We start from the raw sequence: 18,420 nt of genomic DNA, 5'->3' as shown, positions 1-18,420 counted from the left end.
CGGCAGGAGGTGGGGGAGTGAGGGGTCCCGCCTCTGGAGCTCAAGGCCAGATTGCTTGGCCTCTTCCTCAACAGGCTCTGGCCCAGTGAGGGGGGTGGGGTGGCCCCCCAAGAAACCTCTGATCCACCCACGTGCCACCCGAGTGTCTTCGCAACGGCGCCAATCCAAAATAATTTTGTGTGGAGACTTCCCTGTCCTTCTGGAGGGTGGGAGATATTGGGGAGATCTAATCCAGGCCCTGGTGGGTGCCATCAGCAGCCAGTGGCAGGGGGGACGGCGGGGGCCCCGGGGGCCAGCCGACCTGAGCTTGAGGTCTGGCTCTGCTTCTGGTTGGCTGCGACTCTGGGCAGCAGCATGGCCCTGTCTGGGCCTCAACAGAGAAGGTGCTGGAGGCCTGAGGCCCTGGGCGCTGTCCTCTGGGATAGACTGCATGGCCACCAGGGGGCACTGTGACACCAGAAATGCCCAAAGGCTCGAGGCTATGGGCAGTGTCAGGAGAACTGCCCGTCCTCTCCCCATCACAGAGATTCGCCCTCAATCACTGTGCCGCCTGCTGACCTGCTGGCCAACCTGGCCTTGGCCGTGCTCAGCGTCCCGGGCTGGGGGGGGGGGCAGCTGACCCCACCCCTACCTGCTCCATCTCCCGGGGGCCCACTGCACGCCCGAGTTCTTTACACATCTCCTAACAATTCAATCAGGCAGAAAAGGCGATCCCCATTTTATAGATGAAAAACTGAGGCCTCCTGGTCCAGGCCCAAACCTAAGGGGGTCCACTCCTGGCCATGTCGGGGCCCTTCCCCACCGCAGGGTCTGCACCGGTTCAGGCCCTGAGTGGCCTTCTTCCTTCAGACGTCGGTACCCGGCAGGTAGGTGGTGGTGGTGAAAGTGAGGGGGGGGGGGGAGGGGGTTGGGGGAAGAGGCTGGATCTGAGGGCAGGGTCAGGTCATGGAGGGAGAGCTGTGGGGTGGGGGGGCAGGGTTGGGGTCTGGCCTTCGGGCCGTAGGCCCTGGGGACAGAAGGGACAGAGAGGCCAGCAAGAGGATTCCTTGATCTGCCACCGGCGTGTGGCCATTCCAGCACGGTCCTGGCCAGGCCCCTGGGGTAAGGACGATCTGCAGCTCCTGGAACCCGTGGTGGGCACGGGGGAGTGGAGGGGGCGCCCCTCCCAGGTTTCCTGTGCCTTCGTGCCTGTGCCCGCTGCTGTGGGTGTGGGCACACGTTCCCTGCCCACGCACACACGTGACACTGGGCACGTGAGGGGCCTTGACAGCAAACCCTGTGTTCTGGGCCGCCCCAGACGCTGGGTCCGCCACCGAGGGGACCGCTGCGGGGGGGGGGGGGGGCAAAGCTGGGTGTTGGGAATGGCCGTCCCCGAAGCGGTGGCTCTGTGCAGATCTGAGGGCTGGCGGGCACGCACTCGCAGCGGACTCGGTGGACCGCTGCCCCTGGGGTGCGGGGAAGAGGCTGGGCACGGCGGGCCAGCGGAGGGGAAGGGGTAAGGCTGAAGGATGGCCCCGGGTGTGGTGGGACACGGGAGGCCCCAGAGCCAGGACCTGGACGCCGTCGAGGAGCCCAGCCAGACCCCGGCGGCGAACCGTCGCTCCACGCCGCGGGGACGAGAATGACCGCGTGGGCATCCCCAAAGGAGGGACCTCAGTTAGAGACCCTGCTTGGCACTTGGGACACAGAGTCCCGAGCCACTTAAAGCTGCTACGTGAGGGTCCCCTGGCTGCCACCTCCTTGCTTTCCTCTGCCTCCTCTACCGGGGGAAGGAGCATCTCAGACCAGGAAGTTAGGGGTCACCTCTCCGGGTGGCCACTCAGTGGTGTCAAGGGAGGTCTGAGCCGGATTCTGGCGGAACTGGGCTTGAGTTCTGGCCCAGGGACAAGGCAGGAGAAGGTACTGGAGACAGTCGTGACCCCTTCGTCATACAGAACCCGGGGGGGGAAGCCCGTGCCTGGAACTGGCTCCCCAAGTGGGGAAGGGGAGAGCAGCAGCGTCGTTTGGCTTTGGCAAGTACAAAGCGCCAGTGGACCGGCTGAGGGGTCGTGTGGATGGGGGAGGGGGACCCGTGGCCGGAGGCAGGGAGAGCTCAGCAACCCCCGCCACCCACCCACCCCTACCCCCCGCCAGGTCCCACCCCCAGGGTGGCAAACATGGAAGCCCAGAGAGAGCTGCCGTGAGAATGGCCAGAATCTTCAGGAACGCGGACACGTTCAGGGGTGTCCCAGAAAAGACCCAGAGAGGAGGTGGCAGGAAGCAGGGCGGGGGGGACTCAGGAGGAAGCATGCCAAAGTGCCAAGGTGAATAGTGACTGTCAGTGAGTTAAGGAGGGGTCACCGGCGTCTCAAGAAAGGCTGAGCAAGGAGGCCGAGGGAAGCCACCGGTCAAGGGGTGGTGGAGCGGGAGCGGCAGGGGTGTGGAGGGACCTGGGGACAAGCCCACTCCGGACAGACACCGGATGGTGCCGTGCAGTGGGCAGAACCTGGAGCAGGAGGCATGCGGGATGCTGTATCTAAGAATGAGGGGGAAGCTTCTGGAGAGGGAGAGGCTGGGCAGGGGGAGGTGTGGGGGCAGGGGTGACTGATAGAGGAATGCCTGTGTGTGAGCCAGACAGCCTCCCCCCACGCAAGTTCGGGGGACCTCGTCCTTCTGGGAGAATCCGGGAAGGCTTCCTGGAGGGTGCACTTCCCAGAGGGGAGAAGGAAATCCAAGCAACATCAAGGTCAAGACTTAAGGAGACTGGACTATGACTTAAGATCGAGGCACGATTTCGGACCGTGGGCCGATTAAATGCGCAACTTGTCACAACTGGACGGCAGGCCCGGGGGTGTGGTGCCCACAGCTTTCCCGGGGGTGGGGGACCCCGCGTCATTCCACCAGCCACTTGCCAGCCAGCTGGGAGTGCCGGGGCTGCTCGTCACACACCGTCTCTGCACCTGTCTGTCCCCACAGGTGCCCAGAGATGAGCGCTGAGGGCTCCGGCACCTGCAGTGGCAGCTCCCCTCGCCTCCCCCTGCCCCCACTCCCAGGCCAGAGGACCCTAGCCCGTGAGCGCCTTCTCTCCTGTGCCATCGGCTCTTGTGCTCCTGTCCACAAATACACCAGCGTGTTGACCTTGTTCTGGAACACACACACACACACACACACACACACTCCTCTTGACTCCGCTTCCCAAGTGTCCTTAAACCTTTCCCGTCTGACTTGGACGCCCACCATGCCAACTGTCCTCGCCAGGGTGGCCGATGACGTCACACACGCTGCTGTGTCCCCAGCCCCCGTCTTACTGACCCACCAGCACCTGGCTTCTCAGGCCTCCTGCCCCCCCTTGCCTGTGCCGCCCCTTCTCCCTGCTCAGCTCTCAACACTGAGGCACCCGGAGCTGGCCGCGCACACTACTGTCCCGTCCCTTCCCTCTGGCCACCTTGCGTGCCTCTGAAAGCTGGTAACTCTCCAGCGTGCCGTCCAGGCCACTCCTCTCCCTGAGCTCACTGTGCGGAGTCCAAACAGGTCCCGCCTGAAGGCCGATCCCCCCCGCCCCCAAGCCTGCCTCACCCCAGCTGGACCCCCTTTGCACAGCCCAGGAGGTGATACCCTCGGGGCGGTGGGAGCAGAGGCCAGGCCACCCGTGAGTGGCCGGGCCCAATTTCCTGGGGGCCACCCTTGCTCCTTCTCTATCACTCCTTTCATCTAATCTGTCTCAAGTCCTATCTTCGGCCCTACCATCAAAACACGTCCAGACTCCAATCACTTTTCACGGCCTCTGCCAGCCGGTCGTCGGCTCTCGTCATTATGGTGACAGCTTCCTCACTGACTTCCCTTCTTCCACCCCCACCCCTACAATCACAAAGCAGCAGTCAGAGAGTCTTTTAAACAGTGAGATCGGACCACCTTCTGGTCACACCGTCCAGTGGGCCCTACATCCCTCAGAGTAATAGCCAAAACTCTACAACGGCCTCCGAGGCCTTCCTTGACCTGCCCTGTCCTCATCTCTCTGACCTGGTTGCCTCCCACTCTTTCCCTTGGTGGCTGTGCTCCAGCTCGTCTGGCTCCCAGGCACATTGACACCACAGGACCTTTGCACTTACTGTTTCCCCTCTTCCTGGAATGTTCTGACCTCAGGCATCGGCCATAGTTCATTCCCTCCCCTCTGTCAAGACTCTGTTCACATGTTAGGTTCTTAAGGAGGCCTACCCTGACCTCCTGATTTAACACTGTAACTCCTCTACTTGATTTTCCAGTTGTCCTCCTTCCCTTGTTTCTGTCCCATAACACTTATCACTGCCTAAAGCACTGTGGAATTCTCTCGCTTATTATGTCTACCGTCTGACAGCCCCCACTAAAAGGCAAGCTCCTTGTTTGTCCCCTGCTATCACTGCAGTGCCCAGATCAGTGGCACACAGTTAGCCCTTAATGCCTACTAGCTGACGGGCTGAGTTTGCTCCCCCGCAGCGGGGAAGCGCCCATTCCCTTAGGTGGAAAGTTGCAAAGGGATTTCCGGGGCCACACAGTCTCCCAGGTGGGGTCAGAGGTGGCCGGACACAGGCAGCAAGGGCCTGGCATGGCCAGCTGGTCTCTGCTGGTCCCACCACCTGATAACTGCCCAGGCCTCGCCCAGAATCCTCTGGGCCATGCCCTGAATTGGGACTGCGGGTCCATTTTTGACTTGGGCACATGCTGCCTCTCACTCCCGTGTGCCCTCCCTGCCTCCTGCAGATGGCTCCTCCCGTTCAAGGCCACTCCCCATCAAGGTCTCCTGCCTTTTCCCAAGCCGGTGCTCCGGTGCCCCCTCAATGCCAATTACAGGCCCGGGCCTGGGCTGTGGTTGTGCACCTGCTCTGTCTCCCCTCTGGGCCGTGAACCACTTGAGGCTGCCGGACTCCTAGCCCGGAGCGTGTCCCCGGCACAGGGCAGTTGTCAGTGACGATCTGCTGACTAAGCCCGTGAAGGACTGGAGAGAGAGCTGCTGGCTGTGGGGGACTCGGCCGCCTCACCTGTGTGCCCGCCGTGTGTCACTGGGCATCACTGGCGGTGGTCAGGCCGCAGCCACTGGTGCTCTGGCTAACCCGCCAGAGGGCCCGGCCCTGCGTAGGGGCCCCTCCCGCCCCGGCGGCACAAGGTGGACACAACTGTGACTAGAGGGAGCTTCTCCAGCCACTAAATCCAATGACACGACACCCACATCAACAGCTACAACTGCCACGTCCCGAGTGCCCGCTGTGGGTTGGGCGCTGCGCCTACAGGTGCCATCGCTCGGTCCCCCCCCCCCCCCCCCCCACTCAGCGGCCCTTCGAGTCCGGCATTATTATATCCCCTTCAAAGAGACAGAAATGGAATCTCAAAGACGTTAAAACTCATTCATTCTTTGCGAAAGGGTTTCCTAAGCATTGACCGGGACTTGCCCAAGGCCACCACCAGCCAGCTGGTAAGAGAAGACACTGGGAGTCCCGTGCGTTGCCACTTGACCGATGCCTCACTGGAAGGTGAGTGGGGTCCTCAAACCTCACTCCCTGGAGCCCCCTCCCCGCCCCCCGTTCCACTGTCCCAACAGAACAGCCTTTTACCTGTCCACAAACCAATTTCCTGGAAAAAAAAAAAAAGCCCTTCCTAGTGATATCCTGGAAGAGGTACTAAGTTCTGAATGCCCAACACCGTGCACGCGCCCTGCTTCCTGCTTCTACTAAATTGGCTCACCCCACACTGGGTGGGCCAGATGCAGATCAAGGGCCTGGTGACCGGAAGCCCCCCACCAACATCAAAACAGCTCTCCGGGGCCCTCTGGGCTCTCAGCTCGGCCCCCCACACCCCTGCCCCCTCATAGGAACCGATGCCGCACCCAAGCAGAGACCAGCAAGCATGTGTCCCCCCAGAGCCGGCACGCTGGGGCTGCGGAGGAGGCAGGCCGTACCCCAAACACAAGCAGACAGGATCACGGCGGATGGCTCGCACACTCTAATACCTCCTGCGGCCCCTTGGACAACGCGGGCTTGAATCGCGCGGGTCCACTTAGACGGCGGGTGTTTTGAATAGTACCGTACCGCACACATATTTTCTCTTCCTTAGGGTTTTCTTGACAACGTTTTTTTCTCTAGCTGACTTTATTGTAACAATACAGTGTATCATACGTATAAATACAAAACGTGTTCAGCGACTACATTACCGGAAAGGTTTCGGGTCAACGGTAGTTGACATTAGTAGTTATGTTTTGGGGGAGTCCAGAGTTATGCGCGGATTTTCGGCTACATGGGGGGGGGTCGGCGCCCCAAACCTCCGTGTTTTCCAAGGCTCAACCGTTGCTTCACCCCCTGTATCACCAACCGTGTTTCCTCCGGGCATCAAACAAGGCACATCATTGCTCAGACTCACTTAACTGTAGGGGGAGGAGGGAGGCTGGGGGCCCAGCCCGGAGTAGGGCCACCCCCCCTCCCCCCCCCCAGTCGCAGTCCCTCCTCTGCCTTAGGAACTGGCAGTTTGCAAAACGAGTCAGGCCGACCAAACCACGGGCAACAGCAGTTTTGCTTAATTAAATCTCCCTTTAAAAGCACCTGGGGAGACTTTCTGGGTTAAAAGATTTTGTGCCAAGTGTTTTGTTTTTTTTTTATTTTTTAATTTTTTTACATTTTACATTTTAATTTAGTTACCAGATCTTTGAAGGGGGACGGGGCATACATAAACTAGCAATCTGCTAAAAGTCGCAGATGATGTTAGCTGAATCAGACTTCAAGTTTGTCAAAGTCAGACGGACAGAGCTCTGTTGGTTTTAGGCACATTTCTCCCATCTGTGGGGGCAGACATTTGGGGACAGTTCTAGATGCGCTCAGGTCCCTGAGTGACCACATGAGGCTCAGGGCTGCCGGCAGTGCCTGGCCTTGGTGCGGGACCGTCTTGTGCTGGGGGGCTCCTCCCACTGGAGGCAGGATCGCTGAGGCTCCTGTGTCACATTAGGAGCGTCTCATTCCGAAACCTACAAATTAATGCACGACAAACTAATCACGCCCCCGCCCCCCGTCACACATGGGTGAGGAATGGCAATTCTTTTCCAACCTTCTAGATTTCAAGATCAGAAACCGGCCAACTCTGCGGAGCTCTCTTGCCTCCAGCCTCGAGCGCTGGCTGGAGACCCCTTCTCAGGAGCCCGATCATTCCAGAAACCCACAGACATCATTTCCTCCTTCCTCTTCCCACTCACTTGCTCGCATTAACCAGTGCCCCTGGCTTATCCTTCACGTCGCGATTCAGGGACAAGGCGAGAGATCCCCACAGAGCAGGCAAAGCCAGGCCACTGGCTGAGTGCTGGCTGCTCTGAAGACGTACCTGGCCGCGGCCCTGGGGCCCCTGAGCCCCACTTACTGGGCTGCTACCATCAGCCTAGTGCCTCGCTCAGCACTGCCGACTACCATTCCTGGTCCTCAAACAGCAAGGGTGACAACAGCAAGCGGGGACGCAGACCCGGATGCAGACCCGGTGGAGAGCAGAGAGCGGGGCCAGCTGGTGCGCAGAGCCCCGCGCATCCTGCCCCACGCCAGGTTTCTGCTGACACCTGCCATCGGGGACACTGGGAGGCGGAGGGACGGCAATACTTTTTTTGTTTCATTTTAGAGAGACAGAGAGAGAGCACGAGCGGGGGAGAGGGGCAGAGAGAGAGAGAGAGAGAGAGAAAGAGAATCCCAAGCAGACTCCACACTCAGCAAGGAGCCCAACGCGCGGCGCGATCCCATGACCCCGGGATCACGAGCCGAAATCGAGAGCCAGACGCTCAACCGACTGAGCCACCCAGGCGCTCCCGGAATGGCAGTCCCCGAGGTGCCCTTTGGACACAGAATGACAGTGTTTGCTGCTTCTCCTCAGGCCGGGGCACTTTAAATAAACACAACCCACACATTCTTGTGTTTGTATAAAAGATATTTACTTCAATTATCACACCTAGGGTGCTAGTGAATAATAATAATACATGGTGTGAGTTTCATACAGTGATATTGCTTCTCCATATCATATAGGGACCGTTGTACAGTGCTGAGAACAGACATCGTATGGCTAACCAAAGACAGAAGGGACGACGTCGAGGGGCCGACGGGTGCCTCCCCCACCCCCACGCCAGCTGGATCAACTTTTGACTCTTAATGTCCAAAACAAATAGCAAGAAAAAAAAAATGTTACCAGAGATGGGTCACAGCAACACAACAGAGGCTTCTCAAAGCTATTTGTACAAAAACGACGCCTTTTTTTTTTTTTTTTCGTTTGTTTTTTGTTTTTGTTTTTGGTCAATCGGGTCTCTGTGAGGATTTAAAAAAAAAAAAAAGGTCTGTGATTGTATTAACAAACGAGCTCTAAAAACATCTAAGACTTAGTGCGTTACAGAAAATATAAAATACTGCTAAAATGTAAGACACCACGATACACTGGGGGGTGGGGGTGGGGGGGGGAGCTGAGCTTATGAAGAGTTTTCCGGAAGAAGTCCGCCACTCTGCGAGCGAGCTTGTCTTGTGCTGTGTTAGTAGTCTGGGCAGGAGCGTGGTGCTCCCCGCTCTCGCGGCAAGTAGTTATTGCACATTGCAAAGAGCTAGGTCTTACTCAGTGGAAAGGGACGTGGGGAAACCCACCTTTTCTGCTGCTTTTTTTTCCCCCCACTTGTATTTGCTAACGAGTTGTTCTCAAACGCGGTAAAGAGTTTTGCACGAATCCTCACGTCTCCAAAATGCACAGCATTTTCTGAGGGGTCTCGGTGGGACAGGAGAGGCCCGTTTTCCCCAGGAAAGAGGCAGAAAACGGCTCAAGAGAGAAATGCATAGACTGATTCGAGAGAAATGAGAACTCTTTGGGGCGCGGGGTGGGGGAGATGGGGGCGGTTATTTCGTCGGAGGGCTTTCTTTCAGAGATGAGGACAGAATCAGGACCCCCGACAATTTCAGAGAAGGGAAGTCATGGCACAGAAAGCGAGTCGGAGTTGGGGGGGGGCCCTCTGGGAGCGGGGGTCAGCCGCGCGGCCCCATCTGGACCTCGGCCTGGCGGGCAGCCCCCTTCTCCTGGGCCCCACCCCACCTTCACACCCGATTAGCAAGCAACGGGCTGTGTTAGGCTGTGTTACTCCCTCTAAGCTTCAGAGCTTCACCGCATTAAGCGGGGAGGGGTTCCCCCCCCCCACCTCGCTGGTGTGGGTCCTCAAGCCACAGCCGGACCAGAATACACTGTTGCTTCGCGAGATGCAAGATGGTTTTGACCAACTTTGTGTGCAAGGAAAACCACCACAATAACAACAAGAAAAGCCAACAGAACACAGCAACCCACGCGAGCCTTGCAAGAAACCGCTCTCTCCCTCGGAAGCCACAGTCTCGACCAGGCCGCTGCCGCGCCGCCCTCTCTGACCAGGGCTCACTGAAACTTCATGAACCCAGAAGTCTTAACCAGAGGCTCTAGGAGGCTTTGGGGAACTGAACTTTGCTTTTCTACGTCTCTGCAGCTCCTTGCACTGAGTGTTCTTCTTCAACTCTCTCATTTAAAAAAGTTAGACACCCGGAGACCGCTAGTTTTTGAGTGGCTACTCTGGACACAGATGTCTGATTCTGCTGGAGAAGCCCCCTCTGGCCCCCCAGTCGGATCCCCAGACCCTTCGGTTCTTTTGGGGACCAGGGGGCGGCGGAGGGGGGGGGAGAGGGCAGGAGGCAGAAGACAGTAACCACTGGAGTGATAGCAAAAAGCATTTATAACAACAACAACAACAACAACAACAACACAAAACAACAATACACTCCTGATAAGTACTTAAATGATTAACCTAACAATAAATAGAAGAGGATAGAAATAATTTTTTTTTTTCTTCTCAAGGAAACATCCTTTTATAATTCTCCTCACGCACGCTGGCAGGTCAGTAGCAGTCAATCCATCTCAACAAGAAAAGGTTAAGTGCTGGAAGGGATGGCTGTGGTCTCACACTTGGGAGGGTTCTGAGCTGCTGGGTCACAAACACCGCCCCCCCCGCCCCCGCCCCCCCCCCCCCCCAGCCAGCGGTTCCAGCAGGTGCCCGGGGGGGCCCTGTGCACCTGCACACCTCGCTCGGTGGTCAGTAAGAGGCAGGCTGAGATGGGGGGGGGGTGGGGAGATGCTGGGGAGGCCTGTTTTCCCTTCAGTTCATGAACAAACGGAACTACAGTGAACATGCTCACCCACAACCTGAATCGTCCTGGTCTAAAGCTTACTTCGAGTTCATTTGGTGTGCAATACATTACCTCTTAAAAATGAAGAAAAATGATTTCTATTGCACAGAGCTTTTTACACATAGTCATCTACTTAAGTGCTTTCTGTTTAAAGCAAACTACAAAAAAAAAAAAAAAAAAAAAAAAGGAAGGCGGGGGGGAGAAAAAGAAAAAGACAAAGAAGGGAAAATGAAAAGGGAGAGGAACTTTCAAACAAAAGCAGCCCCGTGCCACTTCGATGCATCTTGCTGAATGGTGTCTGGTTTCGCCAACGGAAGTCCCAATGCTTCCGTACACACTGTGCTTCTGATTATTTTTTCCATAGGGATGTAGCCGTGACATTGGGATATAAGGCACCTTTCCTTTCTGATCACAGAAAGCTTGATACATAGCATATAGCATTACTTTGTGGTAGAAATGAAAGCCTAAACGCTACAGAAAACGACAGTAACACAGACTACACTTAACATTATTGGAGAAGCGAAAATGATCCATGGAAAGCAACTCAAAGGTATTTTAAAAGGTTAATACCAGGGGGATGGGGAAGTGCACATTTCTGCATAGCCTAATGCCTTTCTCTCACTAGCCTTTTTTAGGATTCTTCGCCTACAATGCCCAACTTTTCAAGTTAGCATTCCGGAGGAGACTAGGCGCTTTGGAAATGTCTTGTTAAAGCTAAATGTCACTTCATGCAAAAATGAGAATGGAGATACCGCTGACAACGTGGTCACGGTATCTTTGGAGGGGAGGTGGAGGAAGGGCCGCAGGGCCTGGGCAGGTGGGGGCAGGTCCCCTGAGAGGAGAGAGCCCGGGGAACCTGCCTTTCCTTCTTCCCTCAGCAGGATGAGGCTCCAGGGCTGCTGGGGCAGGGAACTCGGGCGGAGCTCATTTCCTGCCCAGCTCACTGCTCTCCACGCCCCTCCTCTGCCTTCCGGATTCACCCCCTGGGTTTGGGCCTCCACTTTTCAGCACATCTGTAAAGGGTTCACAGGCTGGATCTTTTCGGAACTTTCACTGGGAACTGGTTTTCTTCTCCTGATGGTTTTCATCTACAAAAAGGCAGAAACTGATGGGAATGGAAAGATTTTTGTCAAACTGGACCCTTCTCTCAGCAAACGTTCCGGGCAATGGGACTGTATCACGTTGGAGTCCCAGGCCACCACCTTGCCACTTGGGGTGGGAGCTCTGCCCTGGGTACAGGGGTGGGGGTGGTGGTCCCGAAGGCTCTCCTGTTGCCACCAAGGCGCAGACGAAACTACAAAAAGCACGGGGGTGGGGGGGGACTTCTAAGTGCGAGCTTTCCCGGCAGATGCGCAAGCAGGCGATCATGGCACAAATCTTTAGTTAGGCTCCCGAGTCGTTCCGGCAGGAGAATACTCTGGCCACCAGAGAGGGCGCACCCACATCTAACCGGCGGCTCAGGGAGCTGTTTTTGTTTTTTTTTTTCTTCCTTCCTCTGCACTGCATAGAAACTGGCATGTTCTTTTGGGAAGAGTCACGTGATCGAAGACTGGGTTTGTGGACTGGAGAACACCATCTCCTCTCCCGACCTTGAGAAGCTTCCGAAGGAGGTCTCGCGGTGGAGTTGAAATCAGAGCCTCCCTGTGCCAGAGACAATAAAGGCAGAGTTCCCCAACGCCAGGTAGGGATCCTGGGGAAGTGTCCTCACGTGGCCATGTAGGGGCAGCTCAGGGCAAGGGAAAAAACGGCTTTGATGGAGCTCAACAGCTGAGCAGGAACGGACAGAAAGCAAAGGCAGGCCAAAGACAAGGCCCTCTGAGGCCCGAGACCGCCCCCGCCAGCAAAGGAAACAGCTGTCAGAGCGTCAGGAACAGGTGGAAGTCGAGAGAAAAAGCCATGTGCCTCGTGGAGCACAGCTGTCCGTCCGTGTCGCGCTCACAAAAGAGAAGAGGGGGAAGAAGCCTGCCCGCCAGGCCGAGACACTCAGGAATGCCGCGCCTCTGGCTCTTTCCCTCTCTCCCGCGCCGGAGTCCACTCGGGCCTCGCGGTTCTGAGGGGCTTGGGGTGGGGAGTAGCATCGGGTGGGAGCACAGGTCAGTGAGGTAGAAGGGGACGGAGGAGGAGTGTGCTGACGAGGGAGGACATCCAGGGAGGGAAGCAGACCTCCCGTCCTTCCCGGGGAGGGAAGGGACGTGGCTAACCCGAACCTCGCCTTGCTACATCTCCCCCGCACGGCTGGCTTACTGGCCTCAGAAAGTGGGGGCTCGGGATGGCTAAGGGCGGACTCTTGTTTTTACAGGCCTGTCCAGAGGCGCCCGGCAGAGTGCATTTAAGGCAACGGCCGCTGTCCCCCAGCTCCAGGTGTAGCCGGTCACTAACACCGGTTCACTTTGTGCTAATCCCAGAAGGGCGTGCGTACACCCTACCCCCCGGCTCCTCTGCTACTTTCAGGGAGGTTTGTTTTTCTAAGGAGGAATGAGAAACATTGCATAGAATGTCAACAGGGTTCACTGATCACCGTGCCAGAGGGGGCAGGCGTTCAGGAGGAACCCCAGTTCACCTGCAGCCGGGAAGGCGCCGGCCTGTGGACTGAGACGTCCGGTGACTCTTGTCCCGACCTCTTAGGGCACGACTGGGGCGTGATCTTAGGGCAACGAGCCGACACCAGAGCTTTCCCTCGGATTAGAGTACAACCTGCCTTCTGCTTGGTTTCCTCATGAGCCGCACGACTGACGTGGCTCCGGGCCGGTGGGGGGGTGGGGGGGGAGCGGCGGTACATGGGGAGGGTCTCCCATGGCCAGAGAGAGCACAAACACTCAACCCCAAGCTCTGTAGCACTCTGGGTCTGGACCAGCAACCAGCGGACCCAAACGTCCACATCGGAGGGGATGAGCTTTAAATGGGGAGAAGAACGAAGATGCCGAAAAGGAGGAGACCGGGCAGGGAGGCACCTGTGCTTTGGAAGCACAGGGAACCGGCCCCGGGGAGGCAACCGTCATCTTTTTGCCTCAGTCACTCTCACAGACACAGCGGCCATGGTTTGACGGTGGTCATACGGGTCAAGATCCTGGCATTTCCTGGAGACTTCTCCAAGCCTGCATCCCGGGACAGTCTGCCGACCACGAGCCACCTTATGTTGTGATGTTCCTCACGCAGGTCGGCTCTGAGCATACTCGAGTTGAGCTGGATGGCTACGGCGATCCTTTCTGAAGATCAGTCTGGCGGACAGAGATCCCGGACAGGCCGACTGATCCAGAAGTTCAAGGCTGGCGGTCGCCCGGGAGCCAGACGGTGGAGGCGAGCGGGCACAGGTCTAGGACGGAGCCCACACGCCTTCCCCCTCCGATCCCACAAAGGGAGTGTGGCTGGAACCAAGGGTCAAGAGGCCGAACGCGAACGCGGATTTTACACCGAACCTCCACTTAGCCAGCTAAGTAATGGCAAAACCCTTAAGTTATGAACACTGCCTCCAATTAACAAAAAGAAGCCATTTAAAATGGCATAATGGAGCTTGTAATTAAGTGTTAGTGTTTTATACGGAACCGCTTTCCCCAGGGGAGAGGTACAAATCAGCTTTTTAAACTGATGGAGCGTAAACAGGAGGTCGGCTGCCTGTGGGGGCTACAGCTTGGAATGCCAGCCAGCTGAAGGTAAGCCCCCCCGGAGAGGATGCTGTTCAAGGCACTTGAATATTGCTTATCAAGATGAAAGATCAACCCTTAGACTCACACTGAGGTGCAACGAGGAGGGGGGACACTCCCCCGACCCCCTGACAGGTTTCTGTTATATAGTGGCAGCTCTTAGAAGTGTTACAGTGAAAGCTTAACACAAAAGATCATAGGGTTGGGATCACGATAAAAAAAATATATATAAATAGAGAAAAAATACAAACACAGAACCGCAAGCAAACTTTAACCAACTGATTGTATCGAGCACCCAGATGTAAGTCTGGCAAAAAAGGTAGAGCGGAAGTCAACATAAACCTAGTTTAAAAACCACCACCACCACCACCACCACCATCACCAAAACCCAACAAAAATGACTAAATCGCTTGGAAGAGCCAAAGTGGCTGTTTTAGACTGTTACTATTTGGCCACGAGGATGGACAAATCTATACTTTTTTCAATTCCCTCGGATTTAACGCCTTGGTAAATAACAGTCATGCCTTGAAAACTAAAACACTACCCTAATATTTCTGGTTAACACCCTGCTTTTCATTGCAATGAAAAATCAGATATTTAGAGATTCATCACACATGATGACACGATTCCCTCGAGGTTTTCGTGGAGAGGACACCACAGTACTGTCAGGGGCTCCGCTACTCACTGTCCTGGGGGGGGGGGGTCACTAATGCAAACTCGCTCTTCTTAATGCACCTGAATCGAGCCAGATGTTAATCTGTTTCCCCTTAAGCTCCTCCATTTTGAATTCTCTTCTCACTGAACCAGGTATCAAGTTCAGAGATGATACGACCATCAAAAGGCAAATAGCCTGCCTCCCAGCCTCCTAGAGCCTTCTGAAAACTTCTTATTCATGAAAAGGCATTGTCTTTAGTGTAGTGACTCTTAAATTTGTGAAAACTTTAACTAAGTGCTGCAGATGCAGGTTAAAGGACTGTAAATGAACTACGTAATTTCTAAAACATCATGCAAGAAATGTGGTTTCACATCTTACAGTCAAAGTCCTACAAGTTAATTAATACAAGCACACTGAGGTGTAATAGCGGGGGCATACCTTGAAAATTATAACTCCCTCCCACCCCCCCCATCAAAAAAAAAAAAAGGTAATATTAATTAAACTTAAGAAATAATGAATGCACCATTAAAATGCCATCCAAAGATGTTGACCTAAGACAAAGGTTTCAATGATACACAATACGGTCAAAAAGTTTTCAATCAGTAATATACAGTATGACAACTACATCTTGTAAATTATACCCAATACTGCCGGCAGTCTATCCCTCTAAAGAATATTTGCCCCTTTCATCCCTTCCTAACAATCAGATAATAAAATACAGCACCTATAAATAAGCAAAAAAAAATATATATATATACCGAAATCATCTATTGTTAGTTTAAAGATATGGCAATAAAGGAGTCTAAATTAGCAAACTTGTAGAAGCCATAACTGATAAAACAGCTTATTGAAAAAAGGTGGCAGTAATGCACTCTATGTGTGCACAGGTACTTAAGAAAATACACAGACGTATAAAATTGCACACACGCACACACGCACACTCTCACCCACCTCTATTCTCACGCGTATACACATAGACAACAGGAGGAATCAGAGACAAGTTAGACTTCAGGTTTGTACTTAGACTGCCCTACACTGTGCATAAAAGAACTGTTCCAAGAGGCAGAATGAATAAAGGGTCGATGGATGGTCTGGTCTGGAAGTGAAGAGCAACAACGTTTTGGTGGGAGTGTGGGCCATCTCTACAGGGGTGAGGGCAGAGCCCGGACTGCCACGTTCTCTCCGCTGCAGGGAAGGAAGCTTCCCACGACGGTCAACAGTCCTCAGTGCTTGTGGTGGGAAGAGCGGGAGAGAGAGAGAGAGAGAGAGAGAGAGTGCGCGTGCGCCAGAGCCTGCCGGGCCCGGGGAGCGGCGGCCCCTGGTGGGGCTCAGTCCATCAGGCGCCCGGGAGAGTGCTGAGAGGTGTGCTGCCTTCTGTGCCAAGGGAAGCCTGCTGACCACGCGGGGCGGGACCCCTGCGGCCCCCCCCTCCCCCCAAGCTGCCTGCTGCCACCTCGGCGGCCCACTCTTTCCTCCTTCCTTTACACGCTCGCACGTGTGCGGACTCACCAACGCAGACGTAGACACCATAAATTAAAACAGAATGAACGGGGACATGCTACAGTTCTAACTTGTCTCCTAACCTCCGAGATATGAGGTCTGATCAGCGTGCTCTGCGGTTAGAGGTTAAAAAGCAGATTATAAAATACCTAGATTCGGATCTTTTCTTTTTGTCCTGATTTGGCCTAGAATGGAGTGTATTAAACAGACCCTGGCCAGCAAAAGCCCAGAGCCAGTTAAAGCTATGGATCATGTGCACTACATGTCAGGATTCTATTCACGTACAAGAAAACACTACGTCAGCTACCACAAAATCAGATCGTTTCCTGATGTGACTTCTCTTTCTGTTAAAAAATATGTGGAGTAAATGTGTTTTATTTTAATTCAAAGTTTCAAACGAGAAGATTCTTTACTTGAAAATATTTAGGAATCCAAACTAGTGTGTTTAGAGTCGGTTTGACTGTGCAATCTCTTAGTGGCAACTGAACAGCTACAAAAACTTTCTTTTTTTAATTTTTCTGAAAAATCCCCCCTCCCACCCCCCCCCCTTTTTTTTCCTGGTTTAAGAAGATAATAGTGTATTATCGCTCTGAAGCCATTAGATGGCAGATAAAAAGCCCCCTTTTAATATGTGGGTTTGATTTTTTTTTTTTTTTTAAAGCCCACACGAAAGAGGAGGGCGCAAGGCAAAGCTGTAAGAGTTATTCCAGAACCTGTGGAAATCACTTAGGGCAATAAAAAAAACACTTCAGGGTACAAAAAAGCTCGACTACACATTTCCGTTTTCTTCCTTGAAAACACGACATAGATTGGGCTTAATGCTCCTTTGTTTTCTATATGCACCTTGGCCTATGGCGATTTTGCCCTGTGGCCCGCAGGGCGGTTAAGTGCGCAACACGGTCCAGGCCGCGGAGTCGGCGCCCGCCCCTCTGCCCGGCCCAGCCCTGCCCAGCTCAGCTCGGCTCGGCTCGGCCCAGCTCGGCTCGGCCCGGCTCGGTTCGGCCAGACCCGGCTTAGCTCGGCCCGGCCCGGCTCGGCCCGACTCTGCTCTGCTCGGCTCGGCTCGGCGGGACGGGCGGGCGGCGCCCTCTCAGAACTCCCATTCGATGGGCTCCTCCCGGCTGGCGGCCTTCTCCAGGCGGTGGATTATGCTGTTCAAGTTCGCGGCCTTCTTCTTCCTCAAGGGGTTGTCTCGAGAGTCCCTGGCGCCCGCCGCCTCCGGGAGGCCGAAGAGGCTCTGCAGCGAGCTGGCCCTGCGGGCGGCCGCCGGCGCGCTGGTGCTTGGCAAAGCGGAACTCCTGTCGGCGCCGTCCCGGGCCCGGCAGGGGCCCTCCGCCGGCGGGGCGGCTGAGGTAGCGGCGTCCTCCCCGGCCGCGGGCGCGGCGGCGGCGGCGGCGGCGGCGGCGGGGTTTGGCACGGGCCCCGGGCCGTCGGCGGGGCCCTCGGGCGGCGGCGGCGGCGGCGGAGGGGGCGGCGGCGGCGGCGCCCGGGGCCGGCCCTCGTCGTCCGCGTCGTCCGGGGCCGGGGCCCCCGAGGGCGGCGGATGCGCCTTCTCCGCCGGCCTGGGCGGCTCCTCCCGCTCCTCCGGGGCCGCGGCCGCGTCGGCCGGCCCTCCCTGAGACTTGGCGGCGGCCGCGGGGCCGCCCGACTCCTCGGCGTCCGCGGCGCTCGGGCCCTCGGCGGCCTCCACGCCGTCGCAGCTGTCGCCCTCCGAGCTGGGCGCGGCTCGGCCGCTTCGGGCCGACGGGGAGTCGCTGGCCCCGGCCTGGCCCTGGCTCCCGGCCTGAATCTCCTCAATGAACAGTTCTCTGCGGATCCGAGACCTGCGAGACACAAGCGGAGCGGCGCCGTGAGCAGGGGGGCGGCCGTGCGCGCGCTCGGAGTCGCGGGGGACCCCTCCCCGGCCGGGCAGGGCGTCACCCCCCCACGCCAGGCCCGGGCCTCGCCCCCGCCACCCTCCCAAGCTCAGTGCCTTTGCCCGAGTGGCCCCTCGGGGCCAGGGCCAGGCCCCTCTTTTCAGGGAGGATGGCGCGCCAGTGTTACTGGTTCGATGGCACTTTTCCTGCATCTCCTGTCCCACCCCACCTCCAATCGCGCTGTGAATGGCGCCGCCCATCCTTCGCGCACCCCAGGCCCGGCATGGTGCTTGGTATGTGTGTCTGAGCCACAGGTCAGGGGTCAGGGCCCGGGCAGGGTTCTCCCAGATTACGTTTCAACCAATTCCCTCCTTTCAGAGGAGACCAGGGAAGGGTCACTTTTGAACAAGCAGGAAGGAGACCAGACACGCGCTCCAACACAGCAAGCGTGTTATAATCAAGCTCCCATACTTTGTCGGGTGTGAAGGGAACAGCTGCACACCTGCCCTGGCCGTCCCTGGTTTGGGACGTCATGAAATGGCTCTTGTTAAGTCTGCTTTTGGACCTGAGTTTCTCCTTCCACCTTGCCCACTGTACTAGGCTCGATGAGAAGTCTC

The 18,420-nt window shown here is 56.2% G+C and overlaps 1 protein-coding gene across 6 annotated transcripts in view; it reads right to left on the bottom strand.

Moving 5' to 3' along the window:
* CUX1 (cut like homeobox 1) overlaps positions 1-18,420 on the bottom strand; it is a 365,770-nt gene that overhangs the window by 9,581 nt on the left and 337,769 nt on the right. For 3 of the 6 annotated variants that reach the window (XM_042970907.1, XM_042970906.1, XM_042970905.1), the window contains one exon: positions 11,206-17,770. The exons of the other annotated variants lie outside the window; for them this stretch is intronic. In XM_042970907.1, coding sequence (XP_042826841.1) covers positions 17,038-17,770 — 733 coding nt within the window. In that variant the 3' untranslated portion in view covers positions 11,206-17,037. Of the gene's footprint in view, positions 1-11,205; positions 17,771-18,420 lie in introns of those variants that run through there. 6 annotated transcript variants of the gene reach the window in all.

The sequence above is a fragment of the Panthera tigris genome, chromosome E3, assembly GCF_018350195.1.
Source record: "Panthera tigris isolate Pti1 chromosome E3, P.tigris_Pti1_mat1.1, whole genome shotgun sequence".
Classification (NCBI taxonomy): domain Eukaryota; kingdom Metazoa; phylum Chordata; class Mammalia; order Carnivora; family Felidae; genus Panthera; species Panthera tigris.
Note: the sequence above shows the minus strand (reverse complement) of the source record. Positions and strands in the feature narration are given on the sequence as shown.